This window comes from Neodiprion lecontei, chromosome 4, assembly GCF_021901455.1.
Source record: "Neodiprion lecontei isolate iyNeoLeco1 chromosome 4, iyNeoLeco1.1, whole genome shotgun sequence".
Lineage (NCBI taxonomy): Eukaryota > Metazoa > Arthropoda > Insecta > Hymenoptera > Diprionidae > Neodiprion > Neodiprion lecontei.
This window is the reverse complement of record NC_060263.1, coordinates 16,769,481-16,796,793: the sequence shown is the minus strand read 5'-3', so window position 1 is coordinate 16,796,793 and position 27,313 is coordinate 16,769,481. Positions and strand designations below refer to the sequence as shown.

At 37.7% G+C, this 27,313-nt stretch overlaps 1 protein-coding gene across 3 annotated transcripts; it reads right to left on the bottom strand.

Moving 5' to 3' along the window:
- Positions 1–3,484: 3,484 nt before the first annotated feature.
- LOC107223231 (guanine nucleotide-binding protein G(I)/G(S)/G(T) subunit beta-1) lies at positions 3,485–21,733 on the bottom strand. 3 transcript variants are annotated; one of them, XM_046739168.1, is made up of 7 exons: positions 20,988–21,733; positions 12,468–13,258; positions 6,313–6,458; positions 5,650–5,943; positions 5,270–5,471; positions 4,931–5,147; positions 3,485–4,731 (listed from the first exon to the last, which is right to left on the bottom strand). In XM_046739168.1, exons 2-7 carry the CDS (start codon positions 12,522–12,524, stop codon positions 4,625–4,627), a joined length of 1,023 nt encoding a protein of 340 aa, XP_046595124.1. In that variant the 5' UTR covers positions 12,525–13,258; positions 20,988–21,733; the 3' UTR covers positions 3,485–4,624. The 3 variants fall into 3 exon arrangements, with proteins under 3 accessions (XP_046595124.1, XP_046595121.1, XP_046595122.1); XM_046739165.1 differs by having other exon boundaries at positions 5,650–5,946; positions 20,988–21,732; XM_046739166.1 differs by lacking the exon at positions 20,988–21,733 and adding an exon at positions 13,769–14,696 and having other exon boundaries at positions 5,650–5,946.
- Positions 21,734–27,313: the final 5,580 nt, after the last annotated feature.

The window sequence follows — 27,313 nt, the reverse complement described above, 5'->3', positions numbered from 1 at the left end:
CTGTTATTTCTTTACTTTTCCCCTACTTCTTAATTTCTTCTCTTCTAAATGCATGGTACATCAGTTGTTTTCGTATTTTCTTTGGTTGTTTTTTTATTGTTCTTTTGTTTTTGCTTCTTTTAACAACTGTCGAAAACCCAAGATTTGCTCAACATGTGTGGATCAATGGGTCCTATTTCAAAAGGATGAGTTAAAGAAAGAAACTCACGATAGTAACGATAATAATAACAATAATAATAATGATAACAACGATAACGACAATTTATACAAACAACTACAAACTAAAAATTTACTCGTCACTTATATTATTATTATTATTATTATTACTATTATTATTATTAATAATCTGAAGATTGTACATAATATTCGTAGATGTATAATGTATTTTAAATATGTAGGTATACATATCTATCTGTATTTCGGGTATTGGGATATTTATTATTAGTTTTATTTGTTTTCTTCTTCAACCACTTTTAGCGTTTGGGTTATATATATATATATATATAATTATATATATATAACTCTATATATATATATATATTTAGGTATGTATATATATACACACCATACGATCAGGATTCGAAAGACAAAAACGGAGATGAAAAAAAAACGAACTAAAAGAATCTTCCGACAAAGCGCACAAAAATACACATATTCATTTCGTCTTCGGTCTCCTGTACATACATGTATACACAATAATACCTATATATAGATGACAGTATATTCGTATATTAATAATAATCATAATAATGATTATGATGATGGTGATGATGATGATGATGATGATTTTATAATTTTTATTGAAAACATTTATTAATAACTTGACCCCTTCCGATGCGAATTATACAAACAATGAGAAAACGAGCAAAAAAACCAACAAAAATAAAAAAAACAAATGTTTGAGATTCCTTCATTAATTTAAACCGATTTTGATTGTTTCTTTTCTTTATCTTCTTTCATTTTCTTTTCTCTGACTGTGTGGCATTTTTGAATTCTGTGTGTGTGTGTGTGTTTGTGTGCGTGTGTGCGCGCGCGCGCAGAGGGGGAGGAGGGTATCTATATAAGTCATAACGGTAAAACTAATAATAATAATAATCAGTAATTAAAATTGAAGGAAAGGTCGTTTACTTACAATTAAATAATGAATGAGAATATAATAATTTCAACTAATAATATAATCATATTGATAACACCTTTGATTCAGTTACAAGGATTTGATTGGCATATTTGGACAGTCCGGAATGTTTATTCGATACTTTTCTTTTTTCTTTTCTTTTCTTTTCTCCTTCTTATCCGTTCGGTTAATTTTCCGGACCGCCTATGGCTATATAAAGTATACAACGAATAACTATACAAATAAATAGGAAATAGAAACATAAGAAATTATCATAATACATCGTATGCGTATTTATATGTATAAGTGTATATGAATATGTCCGTGGGAGTTAATTTTTGGGATATAAAAATGGCGGTGTCGGCGAGGAGGGCGCAGAAGGGGGGCAAAATGGAATTTTCAGATGATGGGGCGGTAAGGGATACACATTATTTTTTCGTATCATTATTATTATCATCTACCTTTTTCATTTTATCTTCATCACTTCTTTTCATCTTTTCACACTTCAATAATCTTGTTCTTCAACATTTTATTTATATTTATAATATATATATGTAGATATATATATATATATATATATATATATATATATATATATATAAGAATTCCAAATTGATTTCGATCTTTTTCCACCGCTTCAATTTCTATTTAAAAAAAAAAATTTTTTTTTGTCAATTTTTTCCCTCTGCGTTTTTAGTTTTTTTTTCTTCCTTCTATTTTGGATTGATCTTTTAATTTTCTTTCACTTTGCTCTTTTCTCTCCTTTCTTTAGTATCATAATGTGTTATAATGTATTGTATTATATTATATTATATTACATATATATGTATACATATATGTATATGTATGAATATATATATATATATATATATATAAATGTACACACACACACACACACATATATATATATATATATAACTATATTATGTAGAGTACAGAGGAAAACAGGTAGGTCTCTTACGTTACACGTTACACGTTACGTTGCGTTACAGTTTAGTTAACTATAGTTGTATCATAATAGTAGTAGTAGTAGCAGTAATAGTAGTAGTAGTAGTAGTAGTAGTAGTAGTAATAATAATAATAATAATAGTAATTGTAATTATATGTAGTTTTATGTGAATAATTATAATTATATACGTGTTTCACATCATACACAACGCGCGTGTACAATTTAAATTATATAATCATCTCTTTTATTTTTTCTCCTTTAGTTTTATTTCTTCTTGTACCACAAACGCCATTGAGCTATTCATTTTGTGCCGCGGTATTTTCGTTTATTCCTCTACTATTTGTAGTTGTTTTTCTCCTCTTTTTTTTTCATGTGTAAGTGTGTATTTGATTTAATTATCTTATTAATAATTGTGTTCTCTTTTTATTCTTTCCTTTGATTCGTTTTTCTAATTCTCAATCAACATTTTTTTTCTTCTTTCACATTAGCGTTTTCATTGAAACGTGTGCGCCTGTGTGCCCGTAATTTGTGCGTCCGTAAACATTTACCGCGTTAAGTTAAATACATGTGCAGATACAAACAATAATCCGTACATATACCTTTCCAGGGCTCAAATTTCACTTTTTTTCTTCAACATATTTTTGTTCTTTTTGGATTTCAGCAACAGTTTCGCTTCTTCCACGTTTTTGTCCTCACTCGCATCATCGCCTTTTTCTTTGATCATCCATCCATCAATTCTTCTCTCTCCCACATATCTTAATTTTTCTCATTTCTATTTCTCACGTTAATTTGCGTAAACTGCACGCGAGAGTAGAGGAAAAAATTTGTATAGATCTTCTCACAGGCAATACAAAACAAATTCCAGATTTCAGAACATCACGCGATACTCGCATGATAATTCCGGATGTTCGAAATTTGTCGATTCCCGTAATTTCCTAAACCATAACGATTTTCTCACCAATTCCAATTTCTCTTTTTCTTTCTTTTTCTCTCCCCCTCTTCCTTGCTTCTGACTGAATAAGAAAAGACTAAAAAAATACACCAAACGATTGGCACGAGGGAAAATTATCTCATTATTCGCGGCAGCAATTGGTCTAAATATTTTCTTCGATCTACCATCTGTTCATTTTTCCTCTTATAACCGTTATTCCTCGTTCCTCCTTCTTGTATTTCCTCTTTTATACTTCATTTTATATCGGACTTTCAAGTAGTTTCGCTTTCTCCTCTCTGTCGTACATTATCGCATTATCGAGCCGCAACGCCGTGATTTTCGAGATGTGCAGTTCGTAATTTACTTCTCCTGTCCTCTCACACTTGCGTATTATGCTTCAATCATTTTCAACCCGTCGGAGGAATGGGAACGGAGGAAAAAGGCTAGAGGATGTGGGACGATTTCAGTGACAAATGATTAACAACGACAATAAGAGACAAATCGTCGTTTTATCGTTACGTATATATATATAATAATTAATGATTATAAATTTTCATATCATGTGTTTCTTTAATGTTGGGGCAAGGTGCGTGGGGGATTTATGCGAGGGAGGATATCATGCGTTTCATTTCATTTATTCATTCTTTTCACTTGGTTTTTTGAGATTACTTTTTCCATTCAACAAAGAGACTGGGGAAGGGAATTTTCTCTTCTTTTCTTTTCAATGTCCAGCCAATTTTTAGACGTCTCTACTATATGAATTCTCCTTTGGTCTTCCTCAAGTTCCAGATGGAAAAGTAAGAAAAGGGGGTCGGCAGCATTCGTTCATTTTTCAACTCCTCTTTCCCCATATTTTTAAACTATATAATATAAACTAGAAACGTTGGTACTCGTGGTTTACCTTGGCGTCATTTGTAATAACTCTGGCGTTGTTAATATATCTACGCAATTTAAAATCGACGACTAGGCTACTAGGTTGTTCTCGTATTTCTTGTTCTTCTTGTTCTTGATGTTGATGTTGTTGTTGTTGATGTCGATGCCGCACAATACAATTATCTTTACCACCACAACCAAAATTATCGTTCTTACTATTACATTTAATACTTTGACGATGTCCATAGTTCCTGATCAACTTCAACTCCGGTTTATTGTGGGAAATAGGGGTAGCAGTGGGAGTATAAGTATAAGTATTAGTAGTATTAGTAGTAGTAGTAGTAGTAGTAGTAGTAGTACTAGTAGAAGTTTCATTCGTATCTAGCTGATAATGTACCGATTTTGTTGTATCGTCTTTAAATTTTTTTTCATTATCATCATTATGCGTCGTCGTAGTAGGAGTAGTGGTAGTAGTAATAGCAGTAGTGGTAATAGTAATAGTAGTAGTAGTAGTAGTAATAGTAGTAGTAGTAGCAGTAATAGTGGTAATAGTATTATTAGTATTAGTAGCTGATACCGCGAACTTGTCCCGATCGTCATCGCGATCCTGATAACGACTATCTTGATCTTGAGAATGATCATAGCCGTACTGATCGCCGTTGGTCAAGTGGTGGTACTTGATACTGATGCTGTATGCGGATTGGCTGGTGCATTTGGTTCTTTGGATCAACATGTTCGGCTTGAAAGGAGCCTCAAGTTAGTTCCATATGCGAAGGAAAGAGTCCCATGAGCCCGTCGCCACCGCCATACCGTCCTCCGTTACGCCAAGACAGGATACGCGGTTGTCGTGTCCAGCCAGAATTCCTTTGGTTTTTGGCCACGCCAAGCATCGAGAGCATGTTCGAGTAGTGATAAAAAAAAAAGGTGGGAAACAAGAAAATACAACAAAAATGAATTATGTGTTAAATTCCAAAACATAAACGACACGCCGTGTAAGAAATAATAAAGCGAATATATACAAACAACAGATAAATTTGGTCATTTGTTCATAAAATAAACTTACCGGCACGTTCGCTCTTCATCGAGTCCCAGACATTGCAATTGAAATCATCGTAACCGGCTAGAAGGAGCCTGCCCGACTTGCTGAAAGCCACACTAGTTATGCCGCAGATAATATTGTCGTGGCTGTACATAGCGAGTTCCTGGTCCGCCCTTATGTCGAATAGTCTGCACGTCGCGTCGTCTGAACCGGTTGCGAACGCGTAGCCGTTAGGGAAGAACTGAAAAGAAAATTTTTCTTCTGTCTTTCAGTTTGTCGGATTTTTTGTTTTTCCGTCAGCCTCTCGCCGCCTAATAATTTTTTGTTCTATTTTCATATTTGCGAAAAACGACCATTACTCACCGTAACGGCGTTAATGTCACTCTCGTGACCCGGGAAAGTCTGCTTGCATGAACCCTCGCGAATATCCCATAGCTTGGCACTTGCGTCGCAGGCACCCGATACAAATGTGCGCATGTCTGGCGCCAGCGACAGCGACATAACGTCACCTGTGTGACCAATGAACGATGTGCACTGTTGACCAGTCTCGATATCCCACAACGCGCTGTCAAATATCATAGGAGAACCCATATCAGTCTGTTTTATACTCATCAAATTACACATTTACCAGTTTAGTTCGATCAATTATCATCACTCGTCGATAGAGTAAGCAGTATATTTTCTCAACTCATACGGCATGTGAAACAAAAATGGGATAAAATCAGTACGACAAATTGACTCACCATGACATATCACCTGAGCTCGTGACGATTTGATTGTCGTCGAGGAACCGGCAGCATGACAAATATCCAGTGTGACCGGGCAGCTCTCGGCTTACCCGGACGTTGCCTTCCCTTGTTTTGAGGCTATAAATAGAGCATATATTGTCGAGGCCACCACAAGCGACGTAACTGCCCGACGGCGCATAGGCGCATGTCATTACCCACGAAGAGCGGAGTGGTATGGCGTGGACCTTGTTGGTTGTGTAGCTGTCCCAGACGATCAGCTTGCCATCCTGGGACGCAGATACTAGGTTCCTACTAACAATGATCATGTCAAATGTAGTAGTAGCAGTTGTTGCTCTGTCCAATGCAATTCTTTGGAACGCAATGCAATCAATCGATCATTCGCATTGGCTAATCAATAATGACAAAGTTTATAAAAGAAACGCAGATTAAAATACCAAGAGACAATTCTTATTAGGAAGAAAAAAAAAAAAGCGAAATAAATAAAAAGACACGATGTATTTCAGAAAACTTTTGGTAAACACTGTCATCTTCGCTTTCTTTATGTTTTTCTTTTTGTTCCTTATGCTTACATTTTTCTTACGTGAACCACAAGCTTGTCGGACTTAGTAAGAAAAACAACAATTTTCAAAGTGGGAAGAACGTTACAGTGGGTAATACCTGGAGTCGCTGCCCCAGTGCATAGCGTAAATCTTTGCCAAATGACCGCGAAGTGTGCGTCTCGTTCGCATCTGTATCCGCCCAATTGGTTCCATGCCTGACGTCGCCTGGGAAAGACTTGTGTCGCATGCCGCTTTCCTAGCATCCTGCGTAGCAATGATACAAAGTTTAAAAAAAATTAAATTGTTCAGCATTTAAAAAACCACAATAATTGAATAACAAATTCAATTTCACAACATAATTGTAGATTTGTATAATACAATTGCTGATACATTGCTTGAATGTTTGAGCGATAGGTATTTTCTGTTTCTACTAGCAGTAAATTTTGTACAATGTTTGTAAAAAATGTATATCTTTATTTAACGGTATCATTAATCATTAATTCTATCTATCTATATACTGTAAAAATTCATTGTGTTTCGTCAAATCGTTTATAATCGCCAGTAAAAAGCAAATCATTTCATTAGTGAAAATTTAAAATGATTGAACGATTGTAAAACCGCAACAAGTTAATTCAATATGTAATAATAAATACTCTGTGCAATTGTTATTGTTATTAAGTGTAAATAAAATTGATCTGAATTTTTTCATATACAACTACATTCATTTCTATGTATTCATAATCACTGCTAAATTATGTTTTCTAACATACGAAAAAAGGAAGATTTAATCGGAACAGAAGAAAGTAAAAGAAAAAAAAAAAAAAATCCCACACGAGAGCAGAACGACAGAGAAGAAAGAAGAAAAAAAACTTGTCCCGCTAATTTTCCTCCCAATTTTAGCCATTTTATTTTTTTTGTTTCTTTTGGTTTTTCCTTTGTCGTTTTTCGCATTTAAAAAATATGACTTCAATCCATTTAAAAACGCACGCGTGCTCCATTACGCATGTACATACACAAGTATTATATGTACAATGTAACTGTAATACGTATCGCGGAAAAGATTGTTACATGCATTATTTGTGTAACAGGTACAATATACATATACGATGTATCAAATTTCGCGAGTATTTGCTGCACGTTTGCACACGTACTGAAAAAAAAATGTCGGTTGGGAATGCGAAGAGTGACAGGGAAGCGATAATAAGTGGAAAAGAAGCAGGGTAAAAAGGTAAAAAGGAAAAAAACGAAGAAGAGAAGAAGAAGAATAAAGGGGTCCAAAGGGCAGAACGGAAAGGGAAGACGAGAGGAAAACGACGACAAAGAGAAGGTGGTTCAGGAACACAGGGTACGTAGATAGGTATAAGGTAGTAAGGTATATACTGTATGTAACACGAGATTTAAAACAGGGCGTGGGAGCGAGAAAGAGAGGGGTTGTACAACGTGTATTGATCGGACACGCGACGACGACGCCGGCAGGCAGGCAGGCAGGCGGGCAGGCAGGAAAGGAACCTAAAGCCAAAGCCAAAGAGAAACCGAGAATCCTCCTCGTCGTCGTCGCCTGTGCCGCGCCCTATACGACAGAGGCTTTGATGCATCGTTACGTTGTACACGCTGTGGAGAAATTTCAATTTTACACGGTTGTCTGTTGCGAATTTAAAAAAAAAAAAAGAAATCTTTTTCAAACATCATTCGATGCAACACGCGATGATTACAGTTATCGATGATACACTTCGAACCAATCTTACGTCTTTTTTATTCATTAGATTACAGTTCGGTTGATTAACCCTTTGAGTCACACGTTATTGTGCTGAGTCAAATTTAAGAACCAGATAGTATTCTATGGTTATTGGGCTCGCTGATTACGAATTTAAAATCCGAGTTCAAAAGATCGAGATAACGGATCGAATATGGCGGGGAAAAATTTGAAATTTCATCAAATCCGGTCAAAAAACTCTGTGCAGAGGTTTTCGGGGTCACTGATTACGAATCTGAGATCACATTTTGAAAATTCAAGATGATGGATCCAACATGGTGGACGAAAGTTTCGAATTTGATGAAATACGGTCAAAAATCGTCATCAGCGAAATCAAAAACCCCGGGATAGAATTTTTCTCAGGAATCGTCCACCATATTGGATCCACCATCTTGAATTTTTAAAATTCAGCTTCACATTCGTAATCACCGACCCCAAAAACTTATAATTTATGTACGACATGGGTATGTGTAGAGGGGTAAGTTTCTCGGAAATGAATTATTCCTTCAATTTTGACGATTTTTTTCAATCAATTTGTTTCTAAAAATAAAAATTAACATTATATCGCAATAATTACTCTCAAATATTGAAAACCTATTAGTATACCTACGGAAATAGCAAAACCGCAAAGAAATATGTGGTAAAATTACTTACCACTACAACTCAAAAGGTTAGTAGATATAAAAAAAAAAAAAGGAAACGCGTACGAACATTGATTAGTATAAACGTTGCCAACGCAGAATCGAATCATCGTAAAAGTTATAAGAAAAATTTGTACATACATGTCTGTGTGAATCAGTAACATGCATATGCTATAAAAAATAAAAACAAAAAAAAAAAAAAAAAAAAATTACAAGCGTTTGCTTTTCTACCATAGCCGAAACTTGTATATTGTTTGAATAATACTGTAAAAAATGAAAAGTTCAAAGATTGTACAACTACACAGCTAATAATGACACTAATAGCCTCAATATCTTGTACCGTTTTCTTATTGATAGGAGTTTGTCTTTACATACTTCGATACGTTATTCTCGTTTCTCTTTTTTCCCAATTCATCGTCTTCGTTCTCACATTTTCTAATTTTCTTTTCTATATATATCATTCACGCATGGATTCATTCATTCGTTGAAAAACAAGAACTTCGCAGAATACCTCTGCGCATTTTTCTACATCCTTACACGATATAGAAAATATCATTACATGATACATACTAAACGTGTAGGTATATAATGTATAAATAAGAGTATGCGTCAGATCAATTGCATAACACGAGATTCGCGATGAGAAAGAAAAAAGAAAGCGGAAAAAACTACATTAGTTGCGAATGATTTGACACTTGTACATTACATGTAGATATATGTGTATGTAAGAATGTATATTATGTACTAGTTGAATTCAAAATCGAGTCGAATATTCACGATACAAAGAATATCAGAAATTCATTCCTTATTTTTCTAGTTTATTGAATGGTTGCAAAATTCTTGTGGATTTACAAACCGGTTTAGTTTCCTCTTGATTTTTGATTTTTCTTTTATTTCCGGGTCATGCAAGATTATATTATTAATTATATGCAATGACGGAAAGTGACCGCGTCAAAAGGAAACCGAGGATAACATGCGGGCACCTCAACTTCCGGTTTTTGACCGATTTGAGGAATGAGTGTCGAACATTCCGTGAATAAAACGAGGATATTGTTATTCTTGTGATTCCTGTTGTTAGTATTATAAGATTACTGTAAAGTATCGTTAAAATATCGACGAAACCGAAGAATGTTTGAAACTTTAATTAAATTCAGGTGTGAAGAAAAAAATATCTCATATTAAAATATTTGTTTGATATGTAAATACGTTAGAGAACGAAGAACAGGGAGAGAGAAAAAAAAAACCGATCAAAAATAATAATATCAAAAGTATCAATGAATTATACAGCTTTACTGCAGAACGAAACCTTTTTAATTTTAATCTCGATATTTTGTATTTGTCAAACTTTTTTATCTACTTTTTGGTTTTCATTTACAGCTTGCCTCTTCTTTTTGCGTTTAATAGATTTGGCCTACTTCTGCCTCCTCTTCATCTCTCTCTCTCTCTCTCTCTCTCTCAGTTACATGCATACCTATACACATCCATACAAACTACATGACATTTACATATGTATAACATATATAATAACAAACGTCAAAACCAATTCAACGACCTAGAACAACAATAATTTATCGCTGGCTCGTCATTCATATAACGCAGCGCGTAAGAATATATTTATAAAAGATTATACGAGTTGAAAAGACAAAATCTGGTATTCGGGTGTATTTTTTCATCTTTCTTCAATATCTCTTTTCAATTATCTATTTATAATTATTTAGTTTCAAATTCGACATGAGGTTGAAGTTCGCGACACTACGAAATTACTACACATACAAGTGTATTTCTATTTCATTTTTCTTCTTTTCTTCGTCGTTAAGTGCGTCAAAATATGATAAGAAAAAGATTATAAAATCGAAGACGAGGGAGAACGAATAAGAAATAGAAATGCATATACTTATACATCACACACACACGTACAGCGGCGACCAAAGGTCTATTTTAAGAATTTCCAAGTATCGTTTTAGCATTGTTTATCAGATAAATTAGGAAATGTTTAAAAAATGAGAATGATTCGGAGCCATTTCTGTGTGACCCGCGCGGCTATCTGCAGTAGTTTAGTTTCTCCTCTTCCTAATTCTTTACTTTTTCCATCTCGTATATTGCATCGAGTTCAGAAACTGCCCTTCAGCTCTCTTATTGCACATGTATAATACTTCTATAATTTGATTTTTGACTCAATGCCGACTAGAATTGTGTTAAACGCGCGACGACCTAAATTATACGTCGTAATGTCTCATAATTGAGACCGATTTCGCTCTGTGTCTAAGAAATGCCAGAAAAGAACGTGACGAGAGAGCGAATAATACACACAGAATTCTCAGAAAATTCAATCAAACGTTGACAGATGATGAATATTTTGTTTGAAGTTAGAAAGATAACAATAGCGTACATAAAATGACGTGTGAAACGCACGAAGTTCAATTTCGAAAACATAAATTTAGAATAACCATTTGAAAAAAAATTTACCTTGCAGAATGTGAGTTTAATGTGTTTGTTTTCAACTATTTTTAATAGACTTTGAAATGCATCGCGGTAAATGAGGGCAAAGTTCGTAACGTTGGTGTGACGATACATTTGTAGAGAAAAACTCGTTATATATATACATATCGAAACTTTGGAATTTTCCATTAAGGTCGCTGAAAGGCGTAATTGAAGTAAAACTTACATACATCCAACGGGAGATGTCACATTATTGTATCATTTCTGCAGTGAGAAAAGCGCATCGTTTGACCAAATTTAAGGAACCAGGGCTGATTTTGTTATTTTGGAAAATGAATTCTCTACACACCAAAGAATAACGATTCTGGAAATCATTACAAGTGACGAAAAGTAAACCAATGCCTTCGTAAAAAAAGAATACTCCACAGTCATCCAAAATCTGAGTTTTGTCGATCTGTAGAGAAATCATTTTTACGAACAAAACTAGCCCCTAGACAGTTCATTATAAAAACGTTTCGTCAATTCGATGTTTTAATCGTTAAAATAATTGGTGAACAATGCGATCTCTGCAAAATCGTCAAGAATAATATCATAGTAGTTGAAATTTATGATACAGAAACATAAAAAAAAACATCCTGCTTTTTGGAAATATTTTTTCGACTATATTGAATTGCGCAGTCAACTTTGCACTTGTGCTTTCGAATACCTACGTTTAAAATAATTTCCAAATTAAAACTTCGGAGTCCGTCTCGCAGCGAAATAAACAGATGATTAAATCTGTACGATATTTATTCAGTTCTATATATATGATTGACCACATTAGCGCACATTCCACAAAATAACGCGATCACTTATCAGGCTGAAGTTTGTAACCGTATCATAATGATGGATCTTCGAAAAACGTCGTTATTTCGCAACTTTAGAATAATCTAAAATTTCAACAAACTTACATTTTGTAAATTCAACTTCTTCAGTTATTCTAACGCTGCAAAATAGTAATTTTTGGTTTCAACGTTTCGATACGTTACAATTACTAACTTCAGCCTTGTGATCATTTTACCGAAAAATTTGAAAAATAAAAAATCGTTTCAAATCACTTTCATGAAAGAAAAAAAAAAAAAAAACATCCCGATTTAATTCCGCTAAGCATATACTTATAAAAAATACGAATAGCGTAATAAAACTGAGCAGATGTTACATCAAAGCAAAGATCGAAAAATCATTCGTTCCTATATTTCCATGACTTTCGACGAAGATTTCACGATTTCACACCCTCATTTTCATGAATTGCCTGTTCGCCGTCGAAACACCGTTATTCACCTCGTCACCCTTTACGAAAAACTCTCGTTCCAATGCCTACATTATCGACAAATGTATAAACAATACAAACACTGCAACAATAAAGCATTACACATAAAATAAGAAAAGACAAACTCTCACCCTGATCGCATTCTTGAGCGTCTCCGCCTCCTGGCGAAGACTATCGAGTTCGTTCATGATGCGTTTTCGTACCCCGTTTCTCTATCGAAAAACAGACCGTAGTCGGGTTTTCTCCAAGCGACGGAAGGGGTAGTGGGTTAAGGGTGCGTGGGATCGGACGGGAGGGTGGGTGGGAGGGGTGAGAGAGAGGCAGGGGGCCGGGGTTGAATAGAGGGAGGGGTTCGGGAGGGGGGGGAGGGGGACCTGATGTCCAGGCCTGCAGGGGTCCGTCGTCGTCCCTCCTCTCCTCGTTACCTCTTCCTCTTCCTCTTCCTCCTCTCGCCCCAGATCCTCTCGATACGATATTTACTATCCTCCACCACCACCGCCTCCTCCTTCTTCCTCTTCCTCTTCTTCTCCTTCTTTCTTGACGCTGTTCTTGTTCTTATTGTTGTTGTTACTACCGTCGACGACGATGCTTCTGCTGCTGCTGCTGCTGTTGTTGCTGTTGTTGTCGGTGTCGCTGTTGGGATTATTACAGTAACGTTGTGACTGGATTCGATTGACGTAAACGACGACACCGAACTCGATGATCCTCCTCCGGTTTTCGAATGTACCGCTTCAACTGCACCTGCAACCCGCGGCCCTCCTCCTATCCTACCGCAAACTATGGACCTCCGAGATGCCAGCACCGCGCGCCAGCTTGACTTGTACCTTCAAATCCTCCGCCTCTTCCTGCTCGTCCTATGCTTATCCACCCGCGGATTGCCTTCTTCGCCCTCCACAATTCCTCCTCCACCGCCTCCTCCTCCCTGAAAACAATACAACAAACGGTCATCATTGCAGTCCGATACTTTTATCGTTTCGGTTTCTCTTTTTAGCAAATTCAAAGTTTCTTTTACATTTCCCCTGCAATAACAACAATAATAACAACCGTTATCGGTAATAGAATTGACCAATTTTCAGCAATTCCGTCATTCGGTGATTACAATTATTCTGTTACATGCTTAGAGAGGAGAAACAAATCGTATTCTCCTTCTTTCCCTGCGCGGATGTTATTGATGGAGCATTGATGCAGGAAAGAGAGAAAAAATCTGCACGAATTTCATTCGGCAAATGAAACGTGTCGTAGAGAGGAAATAAGACTTGAGGAACAACGAAAAAAGAAAAAAGAAGACCGAGATAACAAACGCAATCATATTTTTCGTGTATCGATCCTTGTTCGTCGCAATGTTGTTCAACGTGATAATTAAATAATAATTGTACCTCGCAAGTACCGAGTCAAAAGTGTAGATATGCATATATACCGATTATCAACTTACGCTTCGCGAACTGCTGCAAAACAACGATGATACAATCGTTACGTCAAAACGTCATCTGCGTGCAAAGACGCGATGCAGGCATCTGTTCGTCATTTCGAGAAAAAGAGAAAGAGAAAGAAAGAAAAGGAGAATAAAGGATGTCTACCTATATAACAATTTCTTTATATATTATTTCTACAGAAAAATCGAGCAACGGTAAATTTGCGTTGTTAATACTGTGTTTTACGTATATCCTTTCTTCGTATATCTTTCGTTCTTTCTTTGTTTCTTTATATTTTTTTTTCTCTGTCCGATGAAGTATGACAAGCAAATGTAACAACGTCAATGCATGTGAGTTTCCTAGAATATTCCACTTATGATATTTCCTCCTTCTCTCCGCTTCTTCCTCTTCGCCTGCGTGTGTGAAGTAATTAATATATCAACGACCAAACGAAACAGCGACAGCAAACAACGGATCTTGAATTATTAGTCCAAACAACATCGACAACTGTAACAATGCATCTAAAAAAAAAAATTGCGCGACACTATTTTTCCAATCTTCACCTCGATCTTTCTATTTCGTCGTGTTTCGTAAAAAACACACACCCACACTTCTGTCACTATTAATTATACAATTTCCTTAGTTCTTTGCACTTCTAGCACTTCTCCGCCGCGGTGGTAAAATTTTTAGGTTGATATCAAAGTAAAACTGCACTTATAATTATACTTCAAGAAGAAGACGGAAATACGACGATAAATAAATTTACAGACCTTAGTTTACCATCGGTCAATTATCGTAATATCGTACAGAGTTTCTCTTTGCATACGCATATGTAATAAATTAGTTAAAATCGTATATAGACCGAAACTCAAACGTCAGGAGTAAAAGCAGCAGCAGCAACAGCGCGTCGTAATCGATACCGCGAGGAGGATCTTCTCATTATCGGCTTAAAGCAATATATATAATCCTCCGTCAGGCGCTGCTATACACACACATATATATATATATATACGTGTATATACCTCTCTGTCTCTCTCTCTCTCTCTCCCTCTCGCTATTTATCTATATCATCTCTATGACATTTCTTCTTTCTACTCGGATTCTTTTTCACTTTCACATAATTAATCACGAACGACGATATATCACGATGATAAAAGAATCGGAGGTTGGTTGACAACGAGAAGTGAAAAATCGCCGTTAATTCTTTCACAATTTATACACATATATTATACATTATACCAAAAAATACCCGGTGTGCATAGATATTTACGTATGAATATCGTACATTCACACACCCCCTCCACCCAACATCCGAAGAATATAACTATTTTCACAGTGCACGAGATTTTCCTCTACTATACCTTGCTAGTGTGTTGTAATTATATCGTTTACTATCCGTTTAACGCGTATAATATTATATCTTACAGCTTCTGTATTTACAACAATAACTATCCTTCACATTTCTTCCATCGCAGCGTCTCTATCTCTCTTTGTCGATTACGTTTTACACATACGAGCTGCATTGTCCAACAACGCTATCTCTTTCCCGTTATTGTTGTTGTACAATTAATATTATGGATAATTATTGTTGTTCTTAATGTTCTCGTTGTTGTTGTTGTTGTTGTTGCTGCTGTCATCGATAACAAGTAAAAATAATTTTCATTTTCATTCACGTTATAATATCCTCGGTATTATTTTCCTTTTCATATTATTCATTTATTTATTTAGTTTTTGACTCCGGTGACAATTGAAAGTTTCTTCCTCTCGCATCGACTGCACAATTATCCAAGTTTTCTTTACAAGCGACGACGACGACGACGACGACGACGACGACGACGACGAAGAAGAAGAAGAGAAAGAATAATAATCAACAGCGAAACGGGTTTAACCGACGGACGAACGAACGAACGAACGAAGGCAGACCACACCCAGCGAGTCAGAGCGAGCCGACGACGGGAACGACGACGAGGACGACGACGTCGGAACGTTTGCGCGGCGCGCGCTGGAACCGACGTCGAAGGGAGGGAGGGAGGGTGGGAATGTCATGACGGGGGGGGGGGGGGGGGGGCAAACCGGCGAACCGGCGAATTACGCGGAGACGCGACGCTATATGGGGAGAGAAGCTACGGCAGCGCCTCCCCCTCGAAACGACGCCGGTATAGAGATATTCGAGCGTCGAATTTTACAACTAAAATTGACGGGGCGCAACCACCGCACACCACCAACAAACAACCACCGTTGTTTCGTCGATCTCGCGACGTGGAGGTGAATTCTTTCCGATATGCTTGTTGAGTGTACACGCAAGGAAGGGTGAAAATTAACGAAATGAGAGAAATTTTTAGTTCCGGTTACCGCTCGGTCTCTAACTATTTTCATTTTTTACCACAATCGAAAAGTATAGTTCTAGGTACAAAATGAAAATTAGTTTTTCTATCTACTACCGGAAGGTCTAGTATCCGTTGCTATTCTTTCTCATTACGATCACTGTTACTAGATTTTCTTGCAACTGTTGGGAAAATTTAATTAATGCTTGCGCGACGATAAATTGATGTTAAAGCCTTGTTTAACTGTAAAAGTAGAGTAAACCGATGAAACTGATTTTCCGTTGCGATTACCAAAAAAGGATCGACGATAGCGCGAAATGTTTTTCGTGTACTTCGTTTTTCGTAATTCCAACGATGTTTGAACAGTTTTTTTTTTTCAACGATACCTGATTTACTAACTTTTTCTAGTTACTGTAACAAATGAAATTTTTCTCAGTGTGTAGAGATATTATTGATAAATATGTGGAGAGTTATAAAATGTGAAAATTTTATGTTTGATAGGATTTTAAAATTACGCTGAAAGTCGGGTTGTAATTGCGAAGATAAGAAAGATGATAAAAAAAAAAAACATATGCGCGTAATATTAAATATTCAAAGAAGCAGGACATGTCTGTATTTTTTGCGTAGACTTTTTTTTATAATGAAGCTTTTATAAAGTCGAGAAGTTTATTGGAAACAGTTGAAATACAAAATCAAGGGTGGAGCACGGAAAAACAGAATTTTCATTATCCTGACGATTCGATACAATCATTGCGTGGTTTTCTATACTTTAACCTTCCTGTATCACAATTGCGATTTATGTTTACGAGGGGCTATTCACTCCTTGTTCAAATCGCAAACCACTTTGCGGAAATGATTTCTAAGGTATCGGTAATAAATCAATATAAATAGCTAAACAAATTGTTTGAAATCGTTCGGTTTCCGAGCACAAATCGTTCAAAATTTGACCAGAAATCGAATAAAATCGTTTGAAATCACGGTGTAAACTACTCGAATTCCCTGAATAAAAAGCTTCGGTACCAAAATAGGTTGAAATTGCATGAAACTGAGTGAAATTATTGTAAGAATGAAGGTAGTAACTTTACTGGTGTAGAAGGTAATAACTATAAGGATGCATGTTTGCGAAAAATCATTATTTCGAACGTTTAGGAATATCTGACGATGAAATGTAGTAAACCATGACAGAAAAAACAGTCTCATTTTGGGTAAGCTAACTCTTTGAAACTCCTACTAAAATTGGATAATAATGATTTATTCTTAAAGTTTCGTTACTTTAACGTTACTAACTTCAGCCTCGTATATTATTAGGAACAGCGTGATATCATTGAAATCTTGCAATCGCTAGTCACTTGATTTGTAACTAAATAGGCCCTCGTATCGTCAAAATTCTGTCAAACGAATAAACAATTTTTTTTGAAAATTCGGCACTATAAAACGTTTTCTTCAGTTTTCTGATCTTTTTCATTATTATTTTTTATCCCCTCCAGCGCCGATATTTTTGCTTGCTATATTCTCATTAATTTCGACGATTGCATAAAACAGATTCTATTATACACACGTTGATGTAAATTTTTTTAACGATGCTTACCTTCTTTACAATTAGCGACTTTCTACACTTTGACAATTTATACAACTGTATAAAATTAGAAATTTTCGCATTTTTTTTTTTTTTTAATTAAATTCGACACTCTTACTCCAGACTGTATCAATTTCGATCATTCTACACTTTACATACCCCAATCCACCCGGTTTTGTCGTCGGGATTGTAAGATTGTGCTCTTCTCCTATTTTTATTGGTCACCTTTCTACTTTCCTTCTCGGTAAAGACTTGGTGCAACGAACGGTCATACTTCAATTAATAAATAATGCATAACAAAAAACAAAAAACAAAAAACAAAATTCATATCATTTAATATTATTCTTTCGGCAAATTTCCTCCTCCATTTCTTATACCGAAATAACGATTTGAATACCTCTTCATCGTCGCTACTCCCAATTTAACATTTCAATATTGTGCATAGATTACCGTTAACTATTAAATATATAGAAAGCGCAGATATAACTATACTTCGATAAATATTCTATACAAGTTTATATACGCTAGAGGAATCGAAATCGTGCCGGTCAGAATTAATTAATTATCATATCTCAAAAGAATTTACATCGAGCATAGAATAAACAGGATATATCTGCGTATACTTATTCGATTAGAATGACAAACACAAAAAAATTCTTCCTTAGATTTGACGATTTTGGTTCTGACCTCCGGCATTTTATGTTTCGTAAAGTTTATTACGCACACACGGATAAAGGAAGCGAGGTGTTTGTTGCTATGCTCGTTATTGCCATGTATTATTATTTTTATTATTGAAATATTGTGTGATATTATATATACTCCTCTTCTGTTTCAATTTCATCTTTCTCTCGTTACCTTTTTACTTATTACGTACACCATGTCTGTCTACTCGATTATTATCAGACGTATTAGATTTCTAAAACTTTGCAATTCATTGCCAGAGTTTACACTCAATAAGAAGAATATAATTAAGAAAACTGTGTACATATCAATTTGCTGCAACGCGATGTTTCGTTAAGTTATCTCACTCCGTCTCGGCGATCGATGATTATAAACGTGAAAAACTTATAATATATTACGCTGTTGCACTCCGCGGGTGTAAGAAAATTAGAAAAAAAAAAAAAAATAATAAAATACAAATAAAACCGAACACGTATGCATCATGGACGATTATTAGAGTGCGGCATGTGATAAATTGGCCAATAAATTGTATCATCAATTATTCCACACCGAACACTTACATGATTGCGCGCATGTAGGCATCTGTGTATATGTGTGAGTTTAAGCTTATTCGTGCGCGCAACAACTCGACGTACTCTGTGTACACATACATATCGAATGTTAACCGCGGTGTGCAGTAGCGTGCAATAAATTTTCAAGGATCAGAATGATCTCGTAATGTAAACGCGAACGATAAGAAAAATCGAGAATGGAATTAGAGAAACGAATTCGGCCGTGTAGAAAGGCCCGTCGTCCTCGACGTCAAGTGTAAAGAGGATTTCTGACCTGACTGTACATACAAAGAGCGCCGCGAACGGTGCTTCGTAACTTGTAATTTCCTGCGTAACAAAGCAGCGGCTATATCGGAGAGCTGGTGTAATGTATGTACGCGGGTCTATAACTCCCTGTTCATACTGTGCCGACCGACTTTTCTGCGGTTTCCACAATTCACTCGAGTAATAGAGAAAAGGGTGAAAGAGAAAGAGAGACAGACGTATATATATATATTTATATATGGAAAGTGAGGAGAAATTGCGGTAATGAAAACGAACGATGACGATGACGAAGAAGAAAAAGAAGCGCAACACGCGAGCAACAAGAAAAGATGGTGGTGGGGGGGGGGGGGGCAAGGGAGCGGAGAAAAAATAAGGCTACACACCGATGACAAGTCACTTCCTTCGTTCTCCCTTTTGCTTTCAATTCAAACCGTACCCCATCGTTGGTTTGCAACAACGACGACGACGGAGGAATGAAAGAAGCAAAAAAGCAGTAAACTAAGGTCTTCTGATTGTCAGTTAATTGCTCTCCGTTTTGGTTCGTTGTACATGGAGGAGGTTCAATAATATCGTGTCAATATTAACATTCTCGATTATACACGTACGTTATATGAATGTACAGATTTGTGGAATAACGATTCAATTTCACGAACAACTTTTCCTTTACTGTGACCGAGAGCGATCTTTGCCGAAGAAAATTTGTCCACGTAATTATATATTCGTGAAACTCTGATTCTTCTTCTCGACACAACCGATGAACAGTTTCAACAAGTAGAGAAATAAAATTATAACCAAACCGACTGACGAATTGTACATACAAAAACTGGGGTATAAAGTCCTATTAAGCGATTATATAGAATATTTAAATCAGTTATGGACGGAAAGGAATTCTGTTTTTACGATAATTGAGCGAGACTTTTCACACGCGCTTTCCATCCCATTAATGACCAGTGACATATTATCATCATATCAAGTAGAAATTTTACGGTTACTCTCCTCATGTGTACAATGTTTAAAAATCTGCGAATCGGAAATTTCGCCGCTATCATTTGCTTCGAGGGTTCAATCAATTCGGGTTCAATCGTACAGACGGATACGATCATCGAGGATAGAAGATGTACCTATAATAACATGCATGCACACTGCTCGTGTTTAACATAAACCGGCCTCCTCGCAACGCCTTCTACATCGGTGCCAGAGTGCGTGTGTGTGTGTTTTGTGTTCGGGGCGTTGAATCAGCCACGAAAATATCATGACGAGGGGAGAAGGAAGAAGACGAGGAGTACGAGGACGAGGAGGAGGAGGAGGAAGAGGAAGAGGAGGACGGGGGGAGTTGAGAATTTCGCCGACCGCGTGAAGAAGCCTCAGCATCACGTACATGCATGCATTTCCCATATTTAACGGTCAAATATGAAACACTCTCAGTTTCCTCGGCGTTTCTTTACCGAGAGAAACTGTCGTTTTGTGAAACACCGCGGCCTCGGCGAGACTCGCCGCTAATGTATAACCGCCGCCATGTTTGATCCCCTATCGCCAAGCAAAACGCCTAACTCTCGCCCTGTCTTTATCACTTCTTTCTCATGGCAGCTAGTCGAAGGCGATAACGAACGAGTTATGTACAAGTCGAGGGACTTAATAAACAAATGGGGATCGGAGACGGTGGTTTTCGGGCGAGAAGAGATCCGATCGGATCCATACATGCTTGGAAAGGGTGGAGGAAGGAGGATGGGGGAGGATGGGGGGGGATAGGGGGGAGGGAGCCTCGCGATGAACCCAAGGTGCCGGAATAATAAAATATCGCCCGGGAGGGGGGATGGATGCTGTCAAAGTGTAGATATCGTACCTGATTTCTCGGTCGTTGGATTCGGCTTGTTTCTCCGTTCGATCCCTGAGCCCTTCCTCAGGTCGATTCGGCGTTCACCTTTGGTAGATATCGAACACCTCGCACTCCGCCTCCCTTTCTCTTTCTCTCTCTCTCTCTCTCTCTCTCTCTCTCTCTATGTCTCACTCCGCGTTTCGCCTGGGTAATCGGACGTGTTCCGGCGTTCCGTTGGTCGGCTAGAAACTGCGATGACGAGGACGCGAAGACCGAGAAGAAGAACAATCGAGCTACGACGCCCGGCTCGTATACAAAAAGCCCCGTTTCCCGATAATCCCGGTCACTCTGTCCGCTCACCGCACGATTCACACTCTACGAGCTGCCGCTCCTAGTTCTTCGTCTCGCTCGCAATGGCAGCGGTCCGCGCACCTGCCGCTATCCGCACGAATTACACTGCGTCGCGTTCCACGTACCGCGGACCAGTCGCGGACACCGGGCACTGAGGAACGAACCACTCCCCTGAGTCCCCTGGCGCTGTTCGCCCGGGCAATGCGTCGGACAAACACGTTCGGCCGCGATCTCGCGGCGTTAAAATCGTCTGGCCGCTGCTTGACGGCCTGTTTCGGCTCTCTTTATCACGCTCGAACGAACTGCAACGTTCACTGAATGATCCTCACCGCCGTACAGTTCTTTTCATCGAGGGGCTTGCCGACGGCCACGGAGCTGCTTAGCTGCTGCTTTGCTGCCTCGCTGCTGCTGCTGCCTGCTTCTCACGTTCGATGGTGGGGCGCTGTAATGGCCGGCGAAGGGGGGCGGCCAACCGAGGCGCGCGGCAAGCAGGGCGGGGCTCCTTGCCGATACTCTCGTCGACCCCGGGCCGGCGCTCGGGTACCTTCGGCTAACCTCGGCTCCCCCCCCCTAAGCCCGGCTGACGTCACACCCGAGATGCGAACGCAGCGCCACGCACCCGCGAATATTCGAACGCAGCTAGAGTCGGGGCGTTGACTGAAGACTGTTAGAGATGGTTGCCCTAATGGGGTACTGTGTGCCTTGTGGAATTACGTGTAAGCGGCTGGCACCGGTAAGGTAGCTACCGGATCGCAAACCCAGTTACACTTACCTACCGAGTATTGGTCGCGATAATTTTCTTGAGGTTAACCGTCTTTAAATTCTTCGGTCAACAGTCTGGGTTTGCGAACTGCTATTAGAGGTTCTCTCTGCTATTAGATTTGAACCACGAGTTTGGAACGACAAATCCAGAGACGATAAGGATTGAACGTGCGGTTGTGACTGGGCAGTATGGCGGCAATATCTGGGCTGTTAACAAATTGTTGTAGATCAATTGCGCGAATATAAGAGTATAAAAAACTTGATACTAGCTGTGAAGCTTCGGTTACTTTGCAAGAAATTGATGTGCGGAAGAAAATATAGCCAAAAAGGCTTTCAAAACTAAATATAGCCCACTTGGAGTAACGCATTATTCTGCTACCAGATATTACAATGCCATATTTTCATTCATCCTAGCATCCATAACTCAGCATCAAACAAATTTTCGGAAACTGTTTCACCTTGCGACAAACTTTAAATCCACTCTAAGAATCCAATTCGCATCATTGGTGTGGGTGCACTCTGTATGTAAATGCCGGTCTGGCCGCCTCTCGGATTTATTTCGAATTCGGAATTCGAACCGTCGGATGATTAATAATTGTGATTGTCAGTCCCGTTCAGTCGCGTCGTACGTCATGGAAGTCACTTAATACGGGAAAGAAATTGGCAGCTAAAGATTTCAAATTTGCTGCTGATTATCGAGTCGATCGAAAGCTAAGCACAGTGTTTTCAAGATGATAATGTGAATTTCAAATGTTCCGAGAACCTCTGCGAAGAGCGCAATTAAACCGAGTTGTCAAAGTACGATCTTGTTGATCATTTTAGATTGCGTGATTGCTTTCGAAACATTGTATCGAAAGCGTCAATGATAATCTTCGGTCCCTTGGAATCTTCACGATTCAAATTTCCATCAATGCTCTAAGACATCGACTCATCTCGCGGAGCTTCTCGCAAACGTCGCGATAAAAGTCTAACAGCGCCGAGACAAGGTTCTACGCCCTATTCGTCGTCTGTCGTCACTGTTCGGTTGATCCCCGAACCCTAAATAGCCCATTATTATTTCTTAAATAAGGCTTCAATCGATGAGGCTGTTCGAATTCAATTGATTGCAATTACAGTTACCATTTGATAGTCAATTACGAGTTACGCAGATTAATAAATTGTAAAACATTTGTAAGTAAATAAAATATGGAATGTGTTTACGAATATGTATTATTTCCCCTTCAAAGATTTACCATTCCGACGAATTTATAAATTGTGTAAGTATTAATTATCGAGAGAATTCGTTTACCAAGTGACTTATTGATCGCGGTGCGAGTCTATTCGTTTCCTGCATCACCGAGGGAGCAACGAGTCGCCCAAAGGACGGTGAGGTATGTGAAGTTGGCCCGTGACTTTCAAATTTCGAAAAAAAAACCGGTACCAAATGATTGCTCCTTAATTTTTCCTAGTTGCTCTATAACTTTTGTTGACTTTTGTTGTGCTCCAGCACCGTTTACAAGAAAATTGAATAAAAACAAAATCACGAATAGCGGGATATTTGCTTTCAAATTGCGTCTAATTGCTCCATTCTTTTCATTACTCGTTTCCTCATAGTTTTCGAACAATTGAAGAAACGAAATCGACATTTTTCCTAAGGCCAAGTGCCGTGATATTTGAATTTATGGTTCATGTAAGCAAACTAAATTTTAATTGGTCCAAATTACCCCTAATTGTTCGACTATTTTTAATAATTACTTCCCGAGGTGTTTTTCGAGAAAATTGGAGGAATCCAGATAAACCCATTTCCAGAGTCGAGTGGTGCCGAATTAGATCCGTCACTTTTTCTTGAACCAATAATTTCATTCTCTACACGTCTATAGTTAGCGGTGGGTCGCTGGTTCGTTTCCCGTCATGGGCGGGTTGTTTCTTCTGCAGATTTTCACTCTTGAAGAACATTTTTAACTTCTTTTTCCACTTTTGCTCAAACGCTTCGAGTATCAACTCGATACTTTCATATACCATTTTCAACAAATTGTCCCGCTTGAGGAGTGAATAAAATTGCTATTAGACTTGAATTTTTCAGAGTATTCATTACATTCAGTTGGTTTCAGGTTGAAATTTTCATTTTTCATATCGAACCTCTCGTTGCAGATATTGTAAAATCTTATTTATACAATGACTCTCTTATGGTTTGTTGGTATTTTCCGATTACTCAAATATTCGCTAACCTCGACAAGTCTTGCTACAGCTAATTTTGTAATCAAGTGAAAACCCACCACATTGGATTAATATTTAATTTTCATAATCCGTATTCAACACATGCATTATTTTAATATGCTGAATAATTATGTCAAGTTTTGGAAATGATCTTGAACCTATCATACCTGTTGTTCCAATTCTGTGATAAATTGATGTGTTCAGTCACCACATGATGGTTTTTGAAGCAGCTTCTCTCAATGCAGATAATCGTTGATGCCGATCAACATTGTTGCTGTTTTCTTCTGTAATCAAGTCAGATATCACAATATTTTGTTAGTAATGCAACTTTAAAATCGAAATATGCAACATTGAAAATTTACCGTAATTTTTCTGAAATAGTAAACTTTTTTGAAATGAAAGTAGTATGATAGTACCATCAAGAATGATCTGAACTGTTTTCTGTCCTTCCATAACATTGTGAACTGTTCAGCTTCTACATTCTAATTTTCAACACTTGTTCGCACGGCGACGTTCCAGAGTGAATACTATACTAAACATGTAATTTTCCTACCAATAAATAGAAAATTATTACTAACTTAGTTTCCGCGTGGGTCGGCGGTGTAAGAACGTAACGGTCAAATCGCAATCGTCATTTGTTTAACCACTGAAAAAACTCAGTCAGAGACATACCGCGTGAAAACGAAATTCTCGGTGGTTTTAAACTGTTTATTTGACAATCACTCATCAATGCTAGCCACACGGATCGAGTTAGTTACGAAAAACCATTAAATTGAGCACAAATTTGCATAAATTCGGAACGCACGATTCTACCCGAGTACTTTCGAACTCTACGCCGTCCCAAAAATCCTCAAGTACCCTGAAGTTGGCACTGCAGCAGCGACGCCTGCGCGGCAAATAAATGCGACGCTATACCCTCTGACCACGATTTCGGAATTAATTTTCAACGAGAAAAATCTGTCGGTAACTTATTCACTGTCAGTATGCAAAGTGTACAAGGGTAGACCGCTTATCGACAATCATTTACCGTCCCTCGAAAATTAGTTTCAAGTACCAATTTCATCTCAGAGAACTCAGGATCTTTAATTCGTACGAAATGCGACAGGTGGCTGAAAAATTAACGCGGGCAGCACGGAACCGCATTGCGCAGTTTCAAAAGGGAAAAAGGAACCGGGTGTGTTGTAAGCCTGCCCAGAAATACGTGCGGAGAATGAAATAAAATTATTTGATAGCCGTGTGTACGTTCGGATGTCATCGTGACTCAATGAAATCTGAAAAGCGGCAGCTAATTACAGAGCTTTGATTTTAATCGCGCGTATCTCCGAATGCGAATACATAGGTGCGATTGAAATCTCCTTATCCCAACGGGATGTGTGCTATTTGTTTGATTTACTGCGCGCGTATAATAAAAACAATTGTGTGCGCGACTCGTTTGCGAATTTTATGATGGATTCGCGGGCGCACAAAGAGCCGCGTTCTTCTATCTTCCGCGAGGTAAAAGCTCTGCAAACAGGCAAGGCAGCTGATAAAGCGGTGACCGGTTAGCGCGTCTGTTTTATTCGCGGGATCGTCGAATACTATCGGAATCGCAATAAATCTATCATTCCCACGGAGTCAATTATTGACAGCGGAAAATTCCCCAGCCCAAAATTCTCCGAATGATTGTCTCTAATCGCGCTCGGTCAGAATCATTCCGAAGCAAGTCGATCGAAATATTGGAAAATTAAGAAGTTTGAGACTTACTTACGAGAGAGGGGGGGGGGAGGGGGGGGGGGGATAGAAAGGAAAAAAATACAAATCCCAGGGATTATCAATTTTTACAAAGCCTCTGCAAGTGGCCCGCTGCCAATTTGCGTAGGTATATTATGAGTAAACTGAGTTCGTGGAAGTCTGCAGCGGAGCTAATTCGTTTCACTCACGACAGGCACAGGCAAGCCGACAAAAATTTTGACGTTTAAAATACGTAATGCTTTTCTATGTTACACTCTACTCGACCAATGTTTTTGTTTTGCAAATTACGAAGATTGTCTAACGACGCAAAAAAAAAAAAATTTACGCAGATTCCAAATTTTCTACGACAGCATAATTATAGCATCGGGTAAATGTTGTAAAGAATTCAAATTACCAAACAACTCGGATATAATAATCCAAAGTGAATTATAATGTTATGCAACGTAATTTAGAGGGAAGAATTTTTATTATACCTACGGAACTCTGGTTCAGGATTTGTTTGATGAAATTCGTCTGCTGCGTACTGCCATTCCCATTTATTACACATACATATGTATGAAAACGGCAATTATACTACCTCAAAGAAATATCATAAAAGTACGGAAAGAGCAGATTACGTTGCGATTCTACTTTTGGATCCGATTTTAGACCCCAAAATTTGGAGCCGTGAATCAAAAGTCGAATTTCTCTACATTTTTTTCTTAATAAAGGGCCAATGAAATGTAATATATATTCCGACGAAGAGATTTTCGAGTAAATAATGATTTCGAAATTACGTATATCGAAATTTTTGGTTTTCTACTCAAGGTCACTTTAGACTACACAATTCGTTCAATTTCACTCTGCGATTAGTCATTTTACCGAGACGACTATTTTCGAAAATACCGCAGTGAGATACTCGACGTGACATTGATTTAAATCGAAAAAGTATTAATGTGGATCTGACTATCGAGAAAAACAAACGCAACAATCTGTTCAGCGAATTTGCAACAAAAAGTCTTCCCAATAAAGCTATAACCCATCGTGTCGTGGTAATCGAACAGTAAACGTATTGATTTTTAACAATTTTTTAAATCGATAACATCCGTAAGCCTTTTGTTAATAAATTTATATTTTTTTTACTATCTTTCTTCTTGCATGCATATATTTAGAAAAATTGCATCGTTTAGTTTATGCTCAATAAAAAAAGAATTTGACAAATTCGACCATAAAAAAAAAAATGTGTCCGATTTACCAAATACTGCAAGAGAAATTTAGTTTGACCGAACGAAAGAAAATTTGTCAAAAAAATATAATTTCAATTCAATCGTTTG